General features: G+C 41.8%; 1 protein-coding gene across 2 annotated transcripts in view; it reads left to right on the top strand.

Moving 5' to 3' along the window:
* SASH1 (SAM and SH3 domain containing 1) overlaps window positions 1-18,876 on the top strand; it is a 188,304-nt gene that overhangs the window by 111,005 nt on the left and 58,423 nt on the right. The window contains exons 6-9 of one of the 2 annotated variants that reach the window (XM_080805786.1): window positions 2,451-2,537; window positions 4,858-4,911; window positions 5,260-5,372; window positions 12,394-12,495. In XM_080805786.1, coding sequence (XP_080661912.1) covers window positions 2,451-2,537; window positions 4,858-4,911; window positions 5,260-5,372; window positions 12,394-12,495 — 356 coding nt within the window. The remainder of the gene's footprint in view (window positions 1-2,450; window positions 2,538-4,857; window positions 4,912-5,259; window positions 5,373-12,393; window positions 12,496-18,876) is intronic. The other variant, XM_080805787.1, reaches the window with a different exon arrangement.

Raw genomic sequence — 18,876 nt, 5'->3', positions numbered from 1 at the left:
TATAAAGTATTTCTATAAAGAATTATTTATATAAAGAATGTTTGCACCCAGGAAGAAACACTGTTAAGATTTTGATACATCTCTTTCCTCTTTTTACCCCTGCCTATATGTTTCCTTTTAAACATAATTGAGATCATACGCTGCATATTATTTTATAATTTCTTTCAGTTGAATTCCGTTCAATTGAATAACATCCTGAGCATTTTCCCACATTGATTAAATATTCTTTACGGTAAAATTTTGAAGTATTTAAATTCCATCATATGGGATGGGCCACAATTTAAATCAACCATCTCTTGTTTGTTGAACATTTACGTTGTCTCTAATTTTTGCTCTCAGAGAATTGATTGTATCCTAAAAATCCTTGAGCCTATCCCTAATCATGTCCTTAGGATAAATCCTTTGATTTGGAACTTTTGAATCAAAGACTATGCACAATTAAGGTGTTAAATATTTTATATTTCCTTGATTATAAAACCCACTCTTGATTTAGTAACATCTTTTCTGTTGGGTCAGAGCAAGTCTGGCAAGGTCATTGTGATGAGAAGCATAAGTGCTTGGATCAGGTTTTTTTTTTTTTTCTTTTTTTTAAAGGTTTTATTTATTTATTTGACAGACAGAGATCACAAGTAGGCAGAGAGGCAGGCAGAGAGAGATGGGGAAGCAGGCTCCCCGCTGAGCAGAGAGCCCGATGTGGGGCCCAATCCCGGGACCCCGGGATCATGACCCGAGCCAAAGGCAGAGGCTTTAGCCCACTGAGCCACCCAGGCACCCTTGGATCAGGTTTTGATTGGGGTTTGAATCAGGAGTCTTCGAACTTAGAGGTTAGGGCCTTGGGCAAGTCACTTGCTTCCTGAAGTGTCCACTTTCTCATCCACTAAATGGGAACAATAATACATCCTGTTTATTGCCATATTAAGTGAGACAAGCCATTAGAGAACAGGGTGCCTGGGCATGGTAAGTACTCAGTACATGTTAGCTGCTATTTATTTTTCAATTTGCACCTTCATTTTGGAAACATTAAAATAGAGGAAACGGGGAGTATATCCTCCAGGAAAAGAAATACGTCATGATCCCGAATTGCCCGAGAGGAAGGCTGAATGGGTGATGGCCCTCCTTCTGCTCTCACCTTCCGTGCTAGTATTTGCTGCAGCTGGAAAGCAGCAGGTGCCCTCACACTCCCCTCCAAGATTCCGGGTACCGAGGAAGTCTCCTTGCAGCGGGCGTGGGCTTCATTCCAGAGCTCCGGGGTCCCATCTGCACTCCCAGGAGGGCCTCTCGTGTTCCCACACGGTGCTGTACAGAGCCCAGGAGCCCTATGGACAGGGGTTGTCACGCGTCTGTGCTGCATTGGCCAGCACCACCAGTCTAGACCTTGGAAACCAGCAGCGCATCTCTCCACTGGGCCGTTTCCAGTGGCCGCATAGCAGCCAGGGACACCGAGTGGTGACAGTGACAAAGCTGTTGCTGTGCATGTGCCCCGTCTGCATGAGACCTGCTGTTTCATTTCATCTTTAAACACAGGGCTAGTCTCTTCTTTTACTTGCTCTTTTCCTTTCCTTTTGCTTTTTAAAAGGCATTGTAGATCAGCGATGATCGGAACCCTAGCAAACACTGGAGATGTCTAGCTACGGCAGTGACGTGGTTTTCCCTTGCAGACAAGGGCAGCTGTCCCCAAAACAGTCCAGGAGGTGAGGGTGGGGGAGGGGGAGGAGGGAGCTCCGTTGGGAGCTGTCACAGCAGGATGGCAGTCTGCTTTTCTCGTCATTGTACCCCGGGTCAGCTGCAGATAGTAGGTCAGCAAGTGGCCTGAAAGCCAGAGAGGCAGGAGCCCCCTTTCCCCACCTTGTCTACCCTGCAGCTGCATCCCCTGCCTCCCAGCAAACTCGATGCCACAGAGTAACAGCGCAGGTCAACCCCACGGGCTCCCGGAGCCAGCTCTGAGGACGGACGGACAAGCACACCCAGGACATAATCACCCTCCTGTCGTCTTCATTAAGTCTGCAACAGAAATAAATCAAGGGAGATCAACAACAGGGATAATGACAAAACAAAGTTCACTTCTTAAAGTGTTCCATTTGTGGTTTCGTTGAAATAATTGTGGCCGAGACCCGAGGGGGAGACTCGACCACAAGACAAGACAGGGCAGAATTAGACACACTAGTTAAACAACATCAAAGTGAATACACGAATGCGTGTTTTGCCTGCCTTTTTGATGTTTCTTTATTTCTTGTCTTAACCCCACTGCTCTATTACTTGCTGCTAGGAAATTTGCATTTCCATTAAACAACTTTTTAGGCATTTCCGAGTCTTTCATAAACCGAAAGAGAAAAACTGTCTTTTTGTGAAATCAAAGTATTCTTATAAGCTTTGAATTATAAAGAAGAGGCTACTTTTGTTATTAATGAATTTATTGCTTGTGCCTTTTTCCCCCCCTTTTGTTTTTAAAGGAAAAGGAGATTGGAAGAAGAAAAATAAGTATTTCTGGCAGAACTTCCGAAAGAACCAGAAAGGAATAATGAGACAGACTTCAAAAGGTACTGTGCCACAGCTGGCGGACAGTAGGTCCTTTTAGCTCCCAAATGTTGAAAAGCCCGTGCCCACCAGTCTAACTGGAGGCGGCCAGTCAGAAACACTCCTTGCCTGGGCCCGCAAAGATTCCAAGTTTTCTGACAGTCCTCTCATGACTTTTAAGACTTCATCCCAGTGGGTTTCTTCTTCTTTTTTTTTTTTTTTTTTTTAAATCAAAGAAAACAAAATGAGGAGAGTTGGCAGGTCTTCCTTTTCATAGATCAGAGAGCAAAGACCAAATCTTTCGTTTTCTTGGTCACACCAACCTCAGGAAGATCTTTACTCGCCAAAATCTATCCCAAAAGGGTTGAGCAAGTCAGAGCGTTTGTTAGTTTTGGACCCATCCCCCGGCCCTGCCACTTGGGGCCTTTGCAATCTTCTGGACTGGAGATGCTTTTCTGTGGCAGGCCAGTGACGGGGTTGTTGCCCCTGGAAACTCTGTCCCCTGGTCTGACATCATGGGAATTTGCCCTGGCTGCTTTGTGGAGGGAGCCCTGCCCTCCTCTTGGCCGTGTCTTTGTTGTTGTTTATATAGTAAGTAAATATGTCATCCCTTTGAGGCCCAGTTATGTAATTTATGTTTCTTCCGTATTCAGAGGGGAAGCGGACACAAAGCCGCTTCTCCATCCCAGCCCAGCCGAGCGAGGTTATCGCGAGATGAATGTTCTTAGTGGCTCACCAGTGACTGTGTTTACAAAATCACAGTGTCCTCCCCTGTTCAGAATGCTGCTCCAGGTACTCATACACGTGGAAATGAGACACGTGGACAAGGACAGCATGTATGCAGGCACACACCTGGGACCCCAGCCGCATTCACCAGGGTTATTCCGGCTGTCCTGGTTTTAGGCTGATTCTTCAACATTCCCAGTTTTTCCTTCTGCTACACACCCGAGACCACTTGCGATTCAGAGTAAACCTTGGATCCTGACGAAGTCTTATTTAGAAAGAAAGGAAGGAAAAAGAAAGAGAGAGAACGGGCTGCAGGGATCAAGGGAGGAAGCCAGCAGTTTACTGGCTCATGTGGTTTTTTTTTTTCAGAAACCCACCCAGCCCCTTGGCATTCCCTCCACCCTCGAAGGTGACGCACATAATAAAATGAATCAAACCAGCAGGCTTGTCTCCTAACCCAGCACACACTGTTATTCTTCCTGGACAAGCAGATGAGTGGCGAAGAGAACTTGGAACTTTCTGGGCTGATTGATGACAAAATGGAAATGAGATAGGGAAACGCAGGGGAACATAAATTCCAGGGCTGGCCCTGACTGCGGTGGTTTCCTCCCGGTCTGCAGCCAGACTCTCTTACTGGCCCTCGACGCCAAGGGCACATTAGCCGTGGCCAAGATCCTAGTGACACCGAAGCTGGTGAAGTCTGTATGAGAAAGAGGGGGCAGGGGAAGGCTGAGGAGCTAGAAGATGGGTTTATTCCCAGCCAGTGCCTTCCACTGACCTGCCCTTCCTGACACGCTAACCAAAGACACACAAGCTGGCGTGGCTCACGTGTGTCACAGGTAACGGCAGTCTGTTTGCTTTGCAGGAAAGCACTTTCGAAAGGTCCTGCAGGGGGGTTCTCTTCGCCTCAGCAGTTCTGGCTGCCTTCAGTTTTGGTTTTCATTTTGTTTTGTTTCCTTTTCAGAGGAAGGGTTGGGGGAGGGAGAGAGAGAATCCCAAGTAGGCTCCACGCCCTGTGCAGAGCCTGACATGGGGCTCGGTCTCAGGACCCTGAGATCATGACCTAGGCCAAAATCAAGAGTTGGACGCTTAACTGACTGAGCCTCGCAGGCACTCCTGGCTGCCTTCAGTTCTGAGTGGGAAATTGAGTTCTTCTCACAGTTTGAATACATATTTATGATGAGACTTTCATTTTTTTTTAAGATTTTATTTATTTGACAGAGAGGGAACACAAGCAGAGGGAGTGGGAGAGGGAGAAGCAGGTTCCCCACTGAGCAGGGAGTGCCAATGCAGGGCTCGATCCCAGGACCCTGGGATCACAATCTGAGCCCAAGGCAGACGCTTAACGACTGAGCCACCCAGGCACTTCTGACAAGACTTTCATATATATGCATTTATAATAACCTTCCTTCCAAGGAACCAAAATGCTCCCTACCTGTGATTTTATTTATTTGTGCCTATCCTCTTAGGAACAGTGGTCAGACAGCTTTATAGGAATCTAGGATCTCAACAGGCCACAGGTCTCATTCTGCAGCTGACTCTGACCTTAATGTTAGGAAAAAGGGGTCCCTCCCACTACTCTCAAAAAGATTTTCTTCTTGTTCATATTTGAAATAGAAGGACACAGAGGACCATCAGCCGAAGGAGCCTTGGAATGCTTGTCTGCTCTAGGTGGGTCTTTAAATCAGGTCTCTGCCCCACCTCTTACTCCAGACTTCCTGTCAGCTTTCTTCCAGAACTCCCCCACTAGGCCCTCGATCACAAAGGCTCCAATCATTTTGAAGGATTTGTTTCTGTGGTAACATCCCTATGTTCTCAGAGCCCATTTCTCAGTAAGATGGGCTCGTGGGCTTCCCCAGAACTAGCCTAACAGCTCCTGTCACTCAGCGGTAACGTGCAGTGTGGGACAATGCCCCTGAACTTTCTCCTTCTCTGGTCCTGACCAGTGACCTTTCAGGACTCAGCATTCTGTTTTATCTTCCTTTTTTTCCATTCCTGTCTTTTGTCTTCAATCTCTAGGAGAAGATGTGGGCTATGTTGCAAGCGAGATAACAATGAGTGACGAGGAACGGATTCAGCTGATGATGATGGTCAAGGAGAAGATGATCACCATTGAGGAAGCACTCGCGAGGGTAAGGGTTCAGAGGCTTGGTTTACGTTTGTGAGAACTTGACCCGCCTTGTGTGGAAAAATGTTTGGGGCCTTTGGGGAGTTGCTGTAGACTGTGTCCCCCTTGCCCCAATCCATGTGTTAAATTCTAATACTCAGTGCAGCATTATTTGAAAGTAGGTCCTGTGGAGGTGCCTAGGTTCTAAGGGGGGAGCCCTTGTGAATGGAATGAGCTTACAAAAGAGGCCCCAGAGGGCTCTCACACCAGAAGATGGTGGTCTGTGAACCAGGAAGCTTGTCCTCACCCCACACTAAATCTGCCAGCTCCTTGATCTTGGACTTCCCAGCCTCCAGAATTGTGAGGAATTTCTGTTGTATATAAGCCATCGGTGTATGGTAATTTGTTATAGCAGCTCTAGTGGACTAAAACAGGGGCCTCAAAAGTACAGGAATGTATTACTTAAAGTAGTATTTTGATGATACTTTGGTGGTCATCAAGTACCTTTGTTATCAGATGAAATACCAAATTCCATTCTATTTACTTAATACAAGCATTCCATGTTGTGAATTTTCATTTCTGTATTTAGTGACTACCCACATGAATGAATGGCAAATATTTTTGAGCTTTGGACCACTCTAGCGAGGAAAATGATTCTCTGAATGCCATTATGAAATACATAAGCCTTATAAAAAGATTGACAAGAATATAATAATGATAAAAAATTTATTAAATAAAAAACAAAGTGAAACTTAATATAGTACAACCATTGTAAACTTCCGTTCTATAAGATGCTATCACAAGCTAAATTCTGAATAATTCAAAAGTTAAGTTTTAGGCATACCTTAAAATTTTGCTTACTTTTTCTTCTAAGTAAAGTATTAGTATTAATATATTTATTTCTAGGTATTAGTTATAGTTTAGTGTGTCATATTTTTTTTAAAGATTTTTATTTATTTATTTGACACAGAGAGAGAGATCACAAGTAGGCAGAGAGGCAGGCAGAGAGAGAGAGAGAGGGAGAAGCAGGCTCCCTGCTGAGCGGAGAGCCCGATGTGGGGCTCGATCCCAGGACCCTGGGATCATGACCTGAGCCGAAAGCAGAGGCTTTAACCCACTGAGCCACCCAGGCACCCCTTAGTGTGTCATATTTTTTGCTCTGAGCTGAATTAAGCACTGAAAGAAGCCTAACTAATCCTCAGGTACTGGCATCGCATTTATGATAGAGAGATAGCAGTTAATAAGAGATTACCTGCTTGGTTGTTGCCCAACAAACTGACTGATGGAATCTTGGGTTTCCACTTAGAGTAGTTGGTTTGGTATTCTGTAAACAGTTATAAATTAGGCAGGTTTAGAAACAAATGAAAACTTTGAAGTCACTAAGGAATTATTGAATGAGTTACGACTTTACCATTAAGCAGAATCTTCAAGACCTGAAACCTTGAAACCGTGACAAGCACATTCAGTTTAGTTTCCTGTACCTGACTTTAAACCTCAGTAGTTTAAAAAACAAAAAGTTTTATGTATTGTCGAGATAGCCTTGGGGGGAATAAAGCACTTGAAGGGAGTGGGAGATGAACAGGGTTTAGTCAGAGGCCTAAGGGCCAAAGCCACCTCCAAATGCCCACCTGCTGGCTTCTCTTGCTCTGTCGATTTAAAGGAATGGAGGTGATCTCAGTCCTTAGTGTCCCTGGCAGACCAAAGTAGTGCTGGACCAGCGATGGAGCAGGTGACAGGTGGTGACTTCCTGTCCTTGCTGTGGATCCACCTTCACCCCCAACCTAGTCTGCCTATTCCTCCACACCTTTGGCCACCCGGCCCAGCTGCCAGTGGAGGCAAAAAGCCCATGATGAATTTTCTCTCCAGTTCCATTCCTTGAATGTGGCTTCCAGCTGAATACCTAGAAAATACATGGGAGACACACGGACCTGTATTTCGTTTTACCCTGGTAGACCAGATGTTCACTTACCTTCTGGGGAGGGATGCTACTGCACTGTTCTTTTAAGAAGGAAACATGAGGGGTGCCTGGGTGGCTCAGTGGGTTAAAGCCTCTGCCTTCGGCTCAGGTCATGATCCCAGGGTCCTGGGATCGAGCCTGCTTCCCCCTCTCTCTCTGCCTGCCTCTCTGCCTACTTGTGATCTCTGTCTGTCAAATAAATAAATTAAATCTTAAAAAAAAAAAAAAAGGAAACATGAAGGTCAGGCTGCAGAAGATGCCTGCAGTCATCTGACTACACGTGTGTGGGAGGAGAGTAGCATGTGATGGACCCCATCCAGTTTTTGTGAAGCAGAAGAAAATACGAGAAGTGGCCTTAACATAGTCACTTTTAGGCAGCTCATTTCTATAACTGAAAAGAAAGGAGTCTTTTCTAAGTTGGGGAGAAAAAAATTAGTTTGAAGCTCCTTCTGAGTTGATGATTTTAACAGCTGCCCATTATTTATGTGGAAAGGAAATCGGAAGTTGACTGGATGAAAAGGTGGCACAGCTATGTGTGGATTTGGGTAGCGGCCTCAGCAGTGCATCTTGTCTGTCTGGAGCCCAGGGTGGGGCAGGGGCTGCAGGGGCTGCGGGGGCTGTAGGGGCTGTGGGGGCTGCCCTGCCTAGTTTCAGGACAGAGCTCATCAAGACATCGAGAATATTTTCTGTAAGGCAATCCAGAAACACAGATTGAACAACAAAACTGATGACATTTTCTAAAGTCTACTAGCTTCTGCACACAGTGACAGGGGTCCTTTGACAGCTGATGAAGTAGCGGGGAAGCCTTTTGGCCTGCTCTTGGCAGGGCGGTATACAGCCTCAGCTACTAGTGCCTGGATGGGCTGCTGCTTTGGCCAGAGACAAAACACTTAATGAAAAATATTATTTAGAGCAGAAAACAGTCTATGGAAAGGATCTGCTGCTTTTGTGACTAGCTCAGGGATCTAAATTTACTTGATGATTATACTAAAAACAAAAACAAAAACCTTAAGACTTGGACCTCCTATAATGACCATGATGTGAATGTCCTTCAGGACCTCAGGTGTATGTTTGTCGTGCTGTCAATCAGATACTTAAAGACCCATGGGTAGAACATCTAAGTTTACTCCTGACAGGACAACCGAGTATCAGGAGAGAAATTTGCCTGTGTGCGATTTGGAGCGGAGAGTATCCCCAGTACATCCTTGTATTGGGGAAAATTTTATCTAATGTCAAAGACAGTTTGGTCCATTATGCTTTATTTGTGTGGATTTGATCTCATTAATGGATATTTTCCCCCTGGGAAGTATACAGCTATGATTCACACACCTGAAAACCCGTTATTGATACAAACAGAGATCAAAATGAAAAAGGCTACAAGGAATTAATATGTGAAACACTACCATAAGCTGCAAAAAAAAAAAGCATTTGAAGAGAATGAACTTTATGAAACACTTCTGTATTTCTGTATTTTCTCTGAGTGTATAATTGAAAAAGATAGCAGCTTTAAAAAAAAAAAAGCTTAACTTATGATTTTTATATTTTATTAACTAGTAGTTTCATCAAGTCTCTTGGTTTATCAAACATTTTCTAATAGCTTTATGATGGATATATACTATATGTGCTTTAAGGAAATCAAGCTTATTCGTAAAACAAAATTGTGTAGGGGGATCTAGGTAATTGGCATAGTCTACGTAACACAATTTTTAGGAGTGTACATAGCTCTTGGCAAGTAAGTTCAGGGTACTTAGATCTTGGGCTGGTTCTGCAAGGTTTAGAAGGCCCAAGAGATACCTAGATGCTACTGGGTATTCATTTGTGTGGGTGATTTTTGTGGTGTAAAACTCAGTTTTAAAGCTTTGGCTAAAAGAGAGCACTGTTGTTTTGGTATGACGGTGCTCAGCAGTGATGGAGCTATGTAGTAGAAAAATATGTCCTTTGACATTTTAACTGGAAGCACTGTCTCTAGGAAATTGAGGGAGATCTGTAACCATGATTTGATAATCCTATTTCCTAAAATATAATTATGAATACAAAAGACTACTCATGTTAACTTGATCTAATTCCTAAGCATTATGTATTTATCCATCTGATAAATGTGTGTCTGCTTCCATAAGGTCATACCTGTGTGAAAGTCCAAAATAAAATATTTTATTTGTTGTTTTTAAGTACTTATTTGTCACTGACTTGACTGCCTCTAAGTAAGGGAAGGGGACAGGAAAGCCAGAGGGAAAAGCTGGACAGAGATGTGGTTTCAGGAGAAATCTAGCCTTAGCCCAATCCCATAGGGAGTGGGGAGCTCTGGAAGGTGAATTGCATTGTAGAGTTGTCCTCCCAGAGAAGAAGACACTTGAAGCTGATTGGGGAGGAGGAGGCAGGCCTCTAGGCATCTGTGGGAAACATCTCCTCTCAACCAAGGAAAGTTCCCTAGAGCAGGGTGTAAATGTGAGCCACATGCACAATAACTGAGGAACTAGGGAACACTGGTGTGAATGGAGTCTGGACATCTGGTATACCAGAGCGCAAGATTAGGAACTGGGAACCTATCTATATGATGATTTTCCTCGCAGCAGCTTCTGTGCATCAATCACAGAGATTTGGACAACCAGAGAGGCTCATGGAGAGAGTCCATAGGAGAACAACAAGGTGATTGTAGTTTAAAAAAAAAAAAAAATAGGTCCATGGGTGAAAATTGGAAAGGATTTATCTCAGAGAAGAATGTAATCACCATCTCCAAGTATATGAAGGATTATTAAACAACACATCTTCAGGATGTACTGAAGAGTGTTTTTTTTTTTATTTTGTTTTAACCTCTACTGAGGACAAAATAAAAGGAAATGAATTTAACTTGCAGCTGGAGGGGATTTGGATTAGATATAATACAAAAGTTCTTTTCTCGTAGAAATGGGAACATTTTAGGATCTCCTCAAAGGTTTCTAAAATAGCATTAACTGATTGAAGATGGCCATCCCTCTAGGAATCATGGCGTAGACTTCAAGTATGAGAAAAATATGAGACTAAAGAAAATAGAATGTGAAAGAAGTATTTCCTCCTGAGACAGACACATGTGCACATACACACACAGACACAGACACAGAGACATAGACATGCACATGAATACTTTAAAACTTCTGTCATGTTAAAGCTATACATTTGCTTCAGAACATCTAAGTTCTCAGATGCAATCATCAACTGTCTTTCCTCCATGAAATTGTATTTAAGTCAAAACTTCTTTGGGAGCAAAGTAGACTATAAAAATGTAGTTGTAAAAGTAACTAACCAGGTTGCGTTTTTCCCCTGTAAGATGCACTTAGAATTCTTTTTAGAGATCCTGTTTTATAACTTGCAAACGTAGCATTTTTAAATTAGAAAATTAAAAAACAAGGTAAATTTGGGTAGAGTGTGAATTTGAATCTCTCCCTGAGGAAGCCCAGCTCCTCTCAGACCCCAGAGTCGATGAAGGACAGGGACAGATAGAAGAAGAAAAATATCAAATCTGTTATGATCGACTAGTTAGGGATTTGCTTTGTTTTGTTTCAATTAAAGATGAAGCTCATTTAGTGGCTTCTCGAAGCTGGGCCTAGGTGGAATATGAAAGTATGGCAGAGCCTCGGAGAAAACAAACGATAACCGTGTCTTCCAGTCATGCGGGAAGAATGTAGCATTTCAGAAACCAGAAAATGTGGAAGGAAAGACCATTCTAATATATAACTGAAATATACCATAAAGATTAGAGCAATATCCATGTCCCTCATGTACTAAAAAGATTAAAGTGCTACTCACAAATAGTAGAAGTTCAAAGCCCTGGAGCTGACGTGAGCTGTGAGCTCTCTTTTATCGGGAACCACAAGGCTGTGTTCGTCATGAGTCTGTTGCATTGGTACGGGTGCTAAGTTTTGTTGCGTTATCTTACATAATTCTGGTAATAGTTCTGTGAGATAGTTTATTGTCATCCCCATTTTCCAGATAGAGGAACTGAGGCACAAAGGAGTTAAGTAATTTGCCCCAGCGTTCCAAGCTGATACTTGGTTCTGCAGCTAAGCTCTTACCCATTAATCAATACTGTCTGCCTTCCCGTGTCTATCTCCTGTCGCAAATATGTGCAGCAAAGAATTTAATGGTAGAAGTGATACTTTGCAAAGTTGCCTTTTCCCTAGAGGGATGTTGTCAGCATGGTGGCTTTGCCATGTCCATGTGGCTCCAGTGGTTGAGAACAGTCCTAGCACCTTCTCCTGGGCTGTTAGGTCAGATTGTTTCTGTTTTTTGGCATCTTGATTTATAGAACATGATTTCATCGGTGTGAAATTCATACCTAAAAACTGCTTTGTAATAGAATTTGAATACAGTGATAACTTAACTGTATTGTGTTGCAGAGTTAAATTTCTATGTGTTTTATGAAAGCACACCTAGAACTTCTCACATTTGGCATTCTAAAAGACCTTTCTGTTCGCTTAAATGTGTCAATTTCCTATAATGTTTCACTTGTCTTTCTATTTCAGAAAGTAGAAAGGGAATTTCTAAACCCAAACTGTAGATGTCTTGGAACATACTCTAGATAGCTCGTTATTTTCCTCTCCTCCACAAGGGTCCCCGGTAAGGCTCATAATGTTTGTTAGGTGATAACAAGGAATTGGTAACTTGAAACAGTCAGTAACAAGAAAAGCAAGTGATTTTAGAGAATCTGTTTCAGGCTTCCACCTCTGTTTCACCAAAATGCCCATAGTCTATACCACGTTGTGTCTTCGACAAAGATAGGTAATTCAGAGGCCAGGCTACCGACAATTTCTGTTTTTGAACTTACAATTGAACTGAGAAAGATGAGTATTGAGGCTGGAGGATCTTAGAGGGAAAATCAAGGTTCTTTTTAGAACACCAAATACAAAGAATCTGTTGTGTCTGTCAGTTTGATGTAGATGAAAAACCACAGGGCAGAGTGTGCATCTTCCTCTCAGTTTGGGGAACCTGGTCTTTGGCTGGCACTGAGTCCCCAGCAGCGGCGTGAAGAAAGTGCCCAGAGCATTCTCTCAGCTGCCTGGTAGGCAGCTCTGGCCATTATTTCCATTTCAATATTCATTTTCTTTTGTTGTAGCTCAAGGAGTATGAGGCCCAGCACCGGCAGTCAGCAGCCTTGGACCCTGCCGACTGGCCAGACGGTTCCTACCCAACATTCGATGGCTCATCAAACTGCAATGTAAGTTTACTGTTTCTGAGCATCTTGACTGCTTCTACTACAAAGTAGATTTTAGCCAACTTCTGCCTTTGAACTTCCTTCTGCCACTACCAGCTCCCACCCGGATCTGAAAAGAAGCGTCTCTTCTGATGTGTTACTCAGTTTTCTTGATGGACTTATCTGCAGTCAAAATAGTGCTATTCATTCTGTTACTTCATAATTGTGGTAAATTATATGTAACTTAAAATTTAACCTTAAAAACATTTTTATGTTCAATTAGTATTCAGTTCAGTGGCATTAAGCACATTCACGTTGCTGTGGCATTGTCACTAAAATACACATCCAGAACTTTCTCAGCATCCAAAACAGAAATTCCATAACTATTAAACAGTAACTCCCCTTCCCTAAGTTTAGGAAGCCACCATTCTACTTTCTAGCTCTATGAGATTTGACTATTCTGGGTCCTTTATGTACATGGAATCATACAATATTTGTCCTTCTGCGTCTGGTTTATTTCATGTAGCATAATGTTCTCAGGGTTCATCCACATTGCAGCATATGCCAGGACTTCATTCCTTTTTTAAGGATAAGTAATACTCTACTGTATGGATATACCACATTTTGTTTATCCATTTGTCTGTTGGTTGACACTTGGGTGTTTCTACCTTTTGGCTGTTGTAAACAATGCTATGAACATTAATATATGAATATCTGTTCAAGTACTTTCAGTTCTTTTCAGTATGTATCTAGGAGGAGAATTTCTAGATCACATGTTTATTATACGTTTACTTTTTAAAGGAGCCACTATACAGTTTTCCAGTATGGCTGCATCATTGTACATTTCTGACAGCAATGTGTAAAGGTTCCAGTTTTTTTTACTTCTCACTAACACTTATAATTTCCCCCTTTTTTGTTAATAGCCATCCTAACGGGTGTAAAATGATGTCTTGTTGTGACTTTGATTTGCATTTCTCTAATGACTAATGATATATATATATATATATATATATATATATATATATATTCCTTAAAGAAATGTTTATTCAAGTTCTTTGTTCATTCTTGAATTAGGTTGTTTTATTGTTGGTTGTTGAGTTGTAGGAGTTCTTTGTATATTCTGGCTATTAATCCCTTATCAGTTGCATGATATAAATAGTTTCTTTCATTTTAGGGTTGCCTTTTCACTTTCTTTTTTTTTTTTTTTAAGATTTTATTTATTCACTTGACAGACAAAGATCACAAGTAGGTAGAGAGGCAGGCAGAGAGAGAGAGAGGAGGAAGCAGTCTCCCTGCTGAGCAGAGAGCCCGATGCGGGGCTCGATCCCAGGGCCCTGAGATCATGACCTGAGCTGAAGGCAGAGGCTTCGCCCACTGAGCCACCCAGGCACCCAACTTTTTCACTTTCTTGATGTCTTTTGATGCATAAAAGGTTTCTAAGTTTGAAGTCCAATTTCCCTTCGCTTTTGTTCCCTGTGCTTTTGGTGTCATATCTAAGAAAGCTTTGCCAAATTCAATATCATCCAATATCATGAAGATTTTCTCCTGTTTTCAGAGTTTTATAGTTTCAGCTCTTAAGTTTAGGTCTTTGGCCCATTTTAAGTTTATGTATGTATATGATAATAGCATACAGCTCCAACCTCATTCTTTTGCAGATAGATACCCTGTTTTCCCAGAACCATTTGTTGAAAAGACCGTTCTTTCCTCATTGATTGGTCTTGGCTTCCTTTTCAAAAATTAATTGACCATATATGCTAGATTTTATTTCTGGGCTCTCTTATTTTATCCCATTGGTTTATATATCTTTCCATTGTAGGTATTACACTGTTTTGATTAATGTAGCTTTGTAGTAAGTTTTGAAATCAAGACATGTGAGCCCTCTAACTTGATTCTTTTTCAGATTGTTTTAGCCATTCAGGTCCTTTGAGAGTTCACATGAATTTTAAGATGGGTTTTTCTTTTTCCACAAAAGATGCCATGAGTTGGTTTTTTTTCTTTTTTCCCATGAGATTTTGATAGAGATTGCAGTGCATCTGTAGTTGATTTGGGTAGTATTGTCTTTTTTTTTTTTTTTAGTATTGTCATCTTAATAGTAGGAAGTTCTTCTGATCTATTTTCATAGGGTATCTTTGCATTTCTTTATGTCTTCTTTAATTTCTTTCAGCAATGTTTTGTAATTTTCAGTGTACACGTCTTACCTTCTTAGTTAAGTTTATTTCCAAGTATTGTATCATTTTTTTAATGCTTATTTTCTTTTTTCACATTTTCATTGCTAGGGTATAAAAATAGAACTGATTGTTGATCTTGTGTCCCTCAACTTTGCTGAATCTGTTTCTTAATCTCTAACAGGTTTTGTGTGGTAGAATCTTTAGGGTTTTCCCCATAGAAGATTGTGTCATTTGTGAACAGAGAGAGTTTTACTTCTTTTCTAATTTGGATGACTCTTATTATTCATGCTATTTTATTTTTTTTTAAGATTTTATTTATTTATTTGACAGAGAGAGCACAAGCAGGGGGAACAGCAGAGGGAGAGGGAGAAGCAGACTCCCTGTTGAGCAGGGAGCCAGACATAGGGCTCAGTCCCTGGACCCTAGGATCATGACCTGAGCCAAAGGCAGACGTTTGACTGACTTTACCCAGGCTCCCCTATACATGCTGTTTTAATGTGACCAAACGTGCTACTTAGGAGTTCCACAGGGATCGTGGGAAGAGTTTCGAGTTTCAAGCAGATATCTTGTGATGCCATCATCCAACTGCAGGCAGTAAGAATGGAGGGAGTTACCCTTTTTCATTTATTATGCAATTGTTTTGTTAGTTACTTTCTTTCTTTCTTAAAATCTGGAAGCAACTCTACCTCCATGTCTTCAGCGTCTTGTCTCCTCTTGTCTGTGCTCTGTACAGGTAGTCATTGCTCCAGAACATACCTCTCTTCTTGCAAGCTCCTGATTTCAAAAAGCCTGCTGGTTTTCCAGTTCTGTAAGATAAATTCCAGACATTCTGGCACACTCGAGATACTTTGCAGTCTGGCTTTAGTCAATATGTCTGCTCTCCTCTGCCACCCTGATACCCCTAATAGCCTCCACTCCATCCACACTGGACCCTGCCTGTGTTACTGAACACACCTTGTATTGTCACACACTCTATTTTAATTCAGGCAATTTCCTCCACTGAGAATATCTTCCTCCAGGTTTTTCCAGGTAAAATTCTATGTGTCCTTCAAGATAAAGTCCAACTGCCACCTCTTCTGAAAATTCCTTTAGCCTTCTTAAGTTTATTTTATTGCTTCCTATTCTATGCCTTGTTAAACTAGCATTGTACATGAAGCCTGACCTTTATCCTGGAGTATAGGAATTCATCATACACATTGTAGCCTCCTTGGGAATCATGAGCTCTTTGAGCAAGAAAGGCATACTGCATTCCCTTAGTGTCTCCAGTGAGTGTCTAACTCAGTGTCCAGTTCATATAGCATGTTCAAAAAGAAATATTCAGTGGACAAAGTTGTATTTATATATTTATTTTTTAAAAGATTTTATTTATTTATTTGACAGACAGAGATCACAAGTAGGCAGAGAGGCAAGCAGAGGGAGAGGGGGAAGCAGGCTCCCTGCGGAGCAGAGAGCCCAATGCAGGGCTCGATCCCAGGACCCTGGGATCATGACCTGAGCCAAAGGCAGAGGCTTTAACCCACTGAGCCACCCAGACACCTCCAAAGTTGTATTTAAATGTTCATCTCCCCTAGCTGCTCGAAGAGCATGTTTCGTGTCCTACACCACACTTCTTTGCATCTAAGCAACAGACGATGGCTTGTCAGAAGTAAATGTAAGCTTTCTGCTATCTCCTTGTCCCTGATTTCCTGAGTCAAGCACTGGATTTCCATTTCAGCTTAAAAAAAAAAAAAAAAGAAAAAATAAAATAAAGAAAAAGAAAGAAAAAAACCGAGGGGATTGTTAATTTGAAAGCCCTGCTTCGTTGCTTTTGTGTGAGAGACTGAGACGTTACCCTTTATAATAATAAATATATCCTATGCTAGCCAGCATTGTGTGCTGGGACTATGAGGTAATCAAAAGAACCATGTTCATGGATTTCAGTGTACCTTTTTTATGTCTCTTATCCCCTTGTCCTGAAGCCTAGCATAATAGAAATGTAAATCATGAACCTAAAGAAGCATGAAGAATAAATACAGTAACTCAGGACTGATGCTATTCAAAGCCCACTGGGGGAGAACGCAAAGACCCAGCTGTCCATCTCTGGGTCCTCTAGCGTCAGACTCACTGTATTCTGTCCTGATTAATAGCATCCGAGTCAAGGGGGAGGTTCTAAGACTATCCAGTCAGAAACACAGGACTGTGGTAGAACCTCACACACTCAGCAGGGAGAGAGGCTCATCACGTTTAGAAAAAGTTAATATAAATTAAGTACAATAATGGTTTTGAATGAGCTGTTCAGAAAACATTCATTATTAGGTATTGGTTTTTAGTTATTAACCACCTTCAGATGGTAAATCAGAACCATCACCTTGGTAGAAATTGTCAGAAGAAAGTGGGTACTTCTTAGAAGTTGGACGTTCATTCCCTTGAGCATTTCTTTGTTCATTGAGGAGACATCTAGAAAGTACTTGCTGTATACCCGGCTTAATGCCATAGCTAGTCAGGTTACAAAGGTAGAGGAGCAGGAGAGATGGGCCCTGCCCATCCTGACGGAGTTTCCCCAGTAGCGCAGAGGTTAAAATGACCCCCGCATGTGCTCACACAGACTTTAGATGTCATGTACACACTCACGTTATTAGCTTCTCAGCAGACCGTTTCTTCGTAGATGATGCAAAAACGAATTCAGCCTGTTCTAGTTGGCACCCTCCATTTCCAGTACAATCTTCCAGAAGCGCCCGAGCGACTTTTTGCTGAGAGATGTAGGTGAAGACAGGCTGTTCGGCAATGGAGTTTGCTGAAGCGATATTATTTACGCTGCGTATTTTGCTAGCTGGCTTCGCGCACACGGCCGCACCCATTTCCAGTCACGCTGCACATTCCTACAGCTGACCGCCATTGGCACTGAAGTTTGCTTGAACTTGATTGCAATCTTAATGTATGTAACTCTCGCCCCCTTACCCTACCCCACGGCCTGTCCTGTGTTTTTATGGAGACTCAGCAAGAAACTCCAGCCAAGATATTCCTTCTCAATTATGCTACATTCGCCTGATAGTGGAGTAATTAATTTCAGATAATTCCCGCTGTGTCCTCCTAGAGCCGCCGTGGGTTAGACGCTTTGATTATCTTTTGTGCGAGAGCCCGGGCTTTTCAGTTGCCTATTGATTCTTTTCTAGACTGAGATGTAAATAGCCCACTGGCCAGAGCTGGGAATGTCCAGGCCATGAAAGTTTCAGGGATCACAAGCCCTTTGTCACGAGACTCAATGCCTATATTGATGCCTGTCGTGCTTTAGGATTTCAGTTGCACTGATTTCATAGACTCCCCCCCCATAACTGACATTAGATCATTGCGTGTTGCTTCACAATAAATCCATATTCACATTCCTGGTTTCCAAGAATGTAAAGTACTAAAGATAGTTACCAGGGGAAGTGAAAAATAGCTCTCTCTTTGCCAGAGGAGAATGTGTTCTGTGCTGTTTCTCATTAATAACAAACTTCTGTTGTGAGTGTTAGAGTTTTTAAAAAGAGTTTCTGGTTTGAGTCCTTCACTTGATTCCTTGCTAAATATCTGGACATACATTTTAATATTTTTCATTTTAGTTTGATAAATTTTGTTTTCCTTTGCCTCCTGCAGGGGGAGGTTTTGGGAGTTCTCCTTTTCAGTTTTCAACTTTTGTGCCTTGAGGCTCAGTTTACCTTCTCGTTAAGAAAACATTTAATGAAATGCTGTCCATCCTCCGGGGGTTTAGAGATTTGTACACAAGGAGTGTGTTTTAGTAAATCATAATTTTGATATTTCTACCAAATTGGTAGGTAAAACTTGGTGATCTGTATTTGGTTCTCAAATATTAAAAAGACTTGCAGTGAAATGTCTTTCAAAAAAATGTTAAATTATAAATTGTTTAATTATGATGCGATTTAAGTTATTTTAAAAATATGTGATGTTAAAGAGAATGAAAGCAACAAGGATAAGAAGGCACAAGTCTACTGTAGACATTTATTTTGATCCCATCTGTTTGTTTCACTTGATACAAAATGTGTTCCAGAAAAAATTGGAATTCTGTGTCTGTACTGGAGCTCCTCACTAGGATGAAGCAACTATGGTGAAATGTTCCGTGAAGGGAGGTATTTTGTAACACAAGCCATCATTTTATAATTGATCTTCTACATTTGGGGAAATTTAGTCGGGAAGTATTTGTGCAAGGAAGGGTCTAACGTTCTAGCTGAGGCACAGCAACACCTTTCTTCGTCCACCTGTG

This window comes from Martes martes (assembly GCF_963455335.1).
Source record: "Martes martes genome assembly, chromosome: 6".
Classification (NCBI taxonomy): domain Eukaryota; kingdom Metazoa; phylum Chordata; class Mammalia; order Carnivora; family Mustelidae; genus Martes; species Martes martes.
The sequence above is the reverse complement of the archived record's forward strand: the minus strand, read 5'-3'. Positions and strand labels throughout refer to the sequence as shown.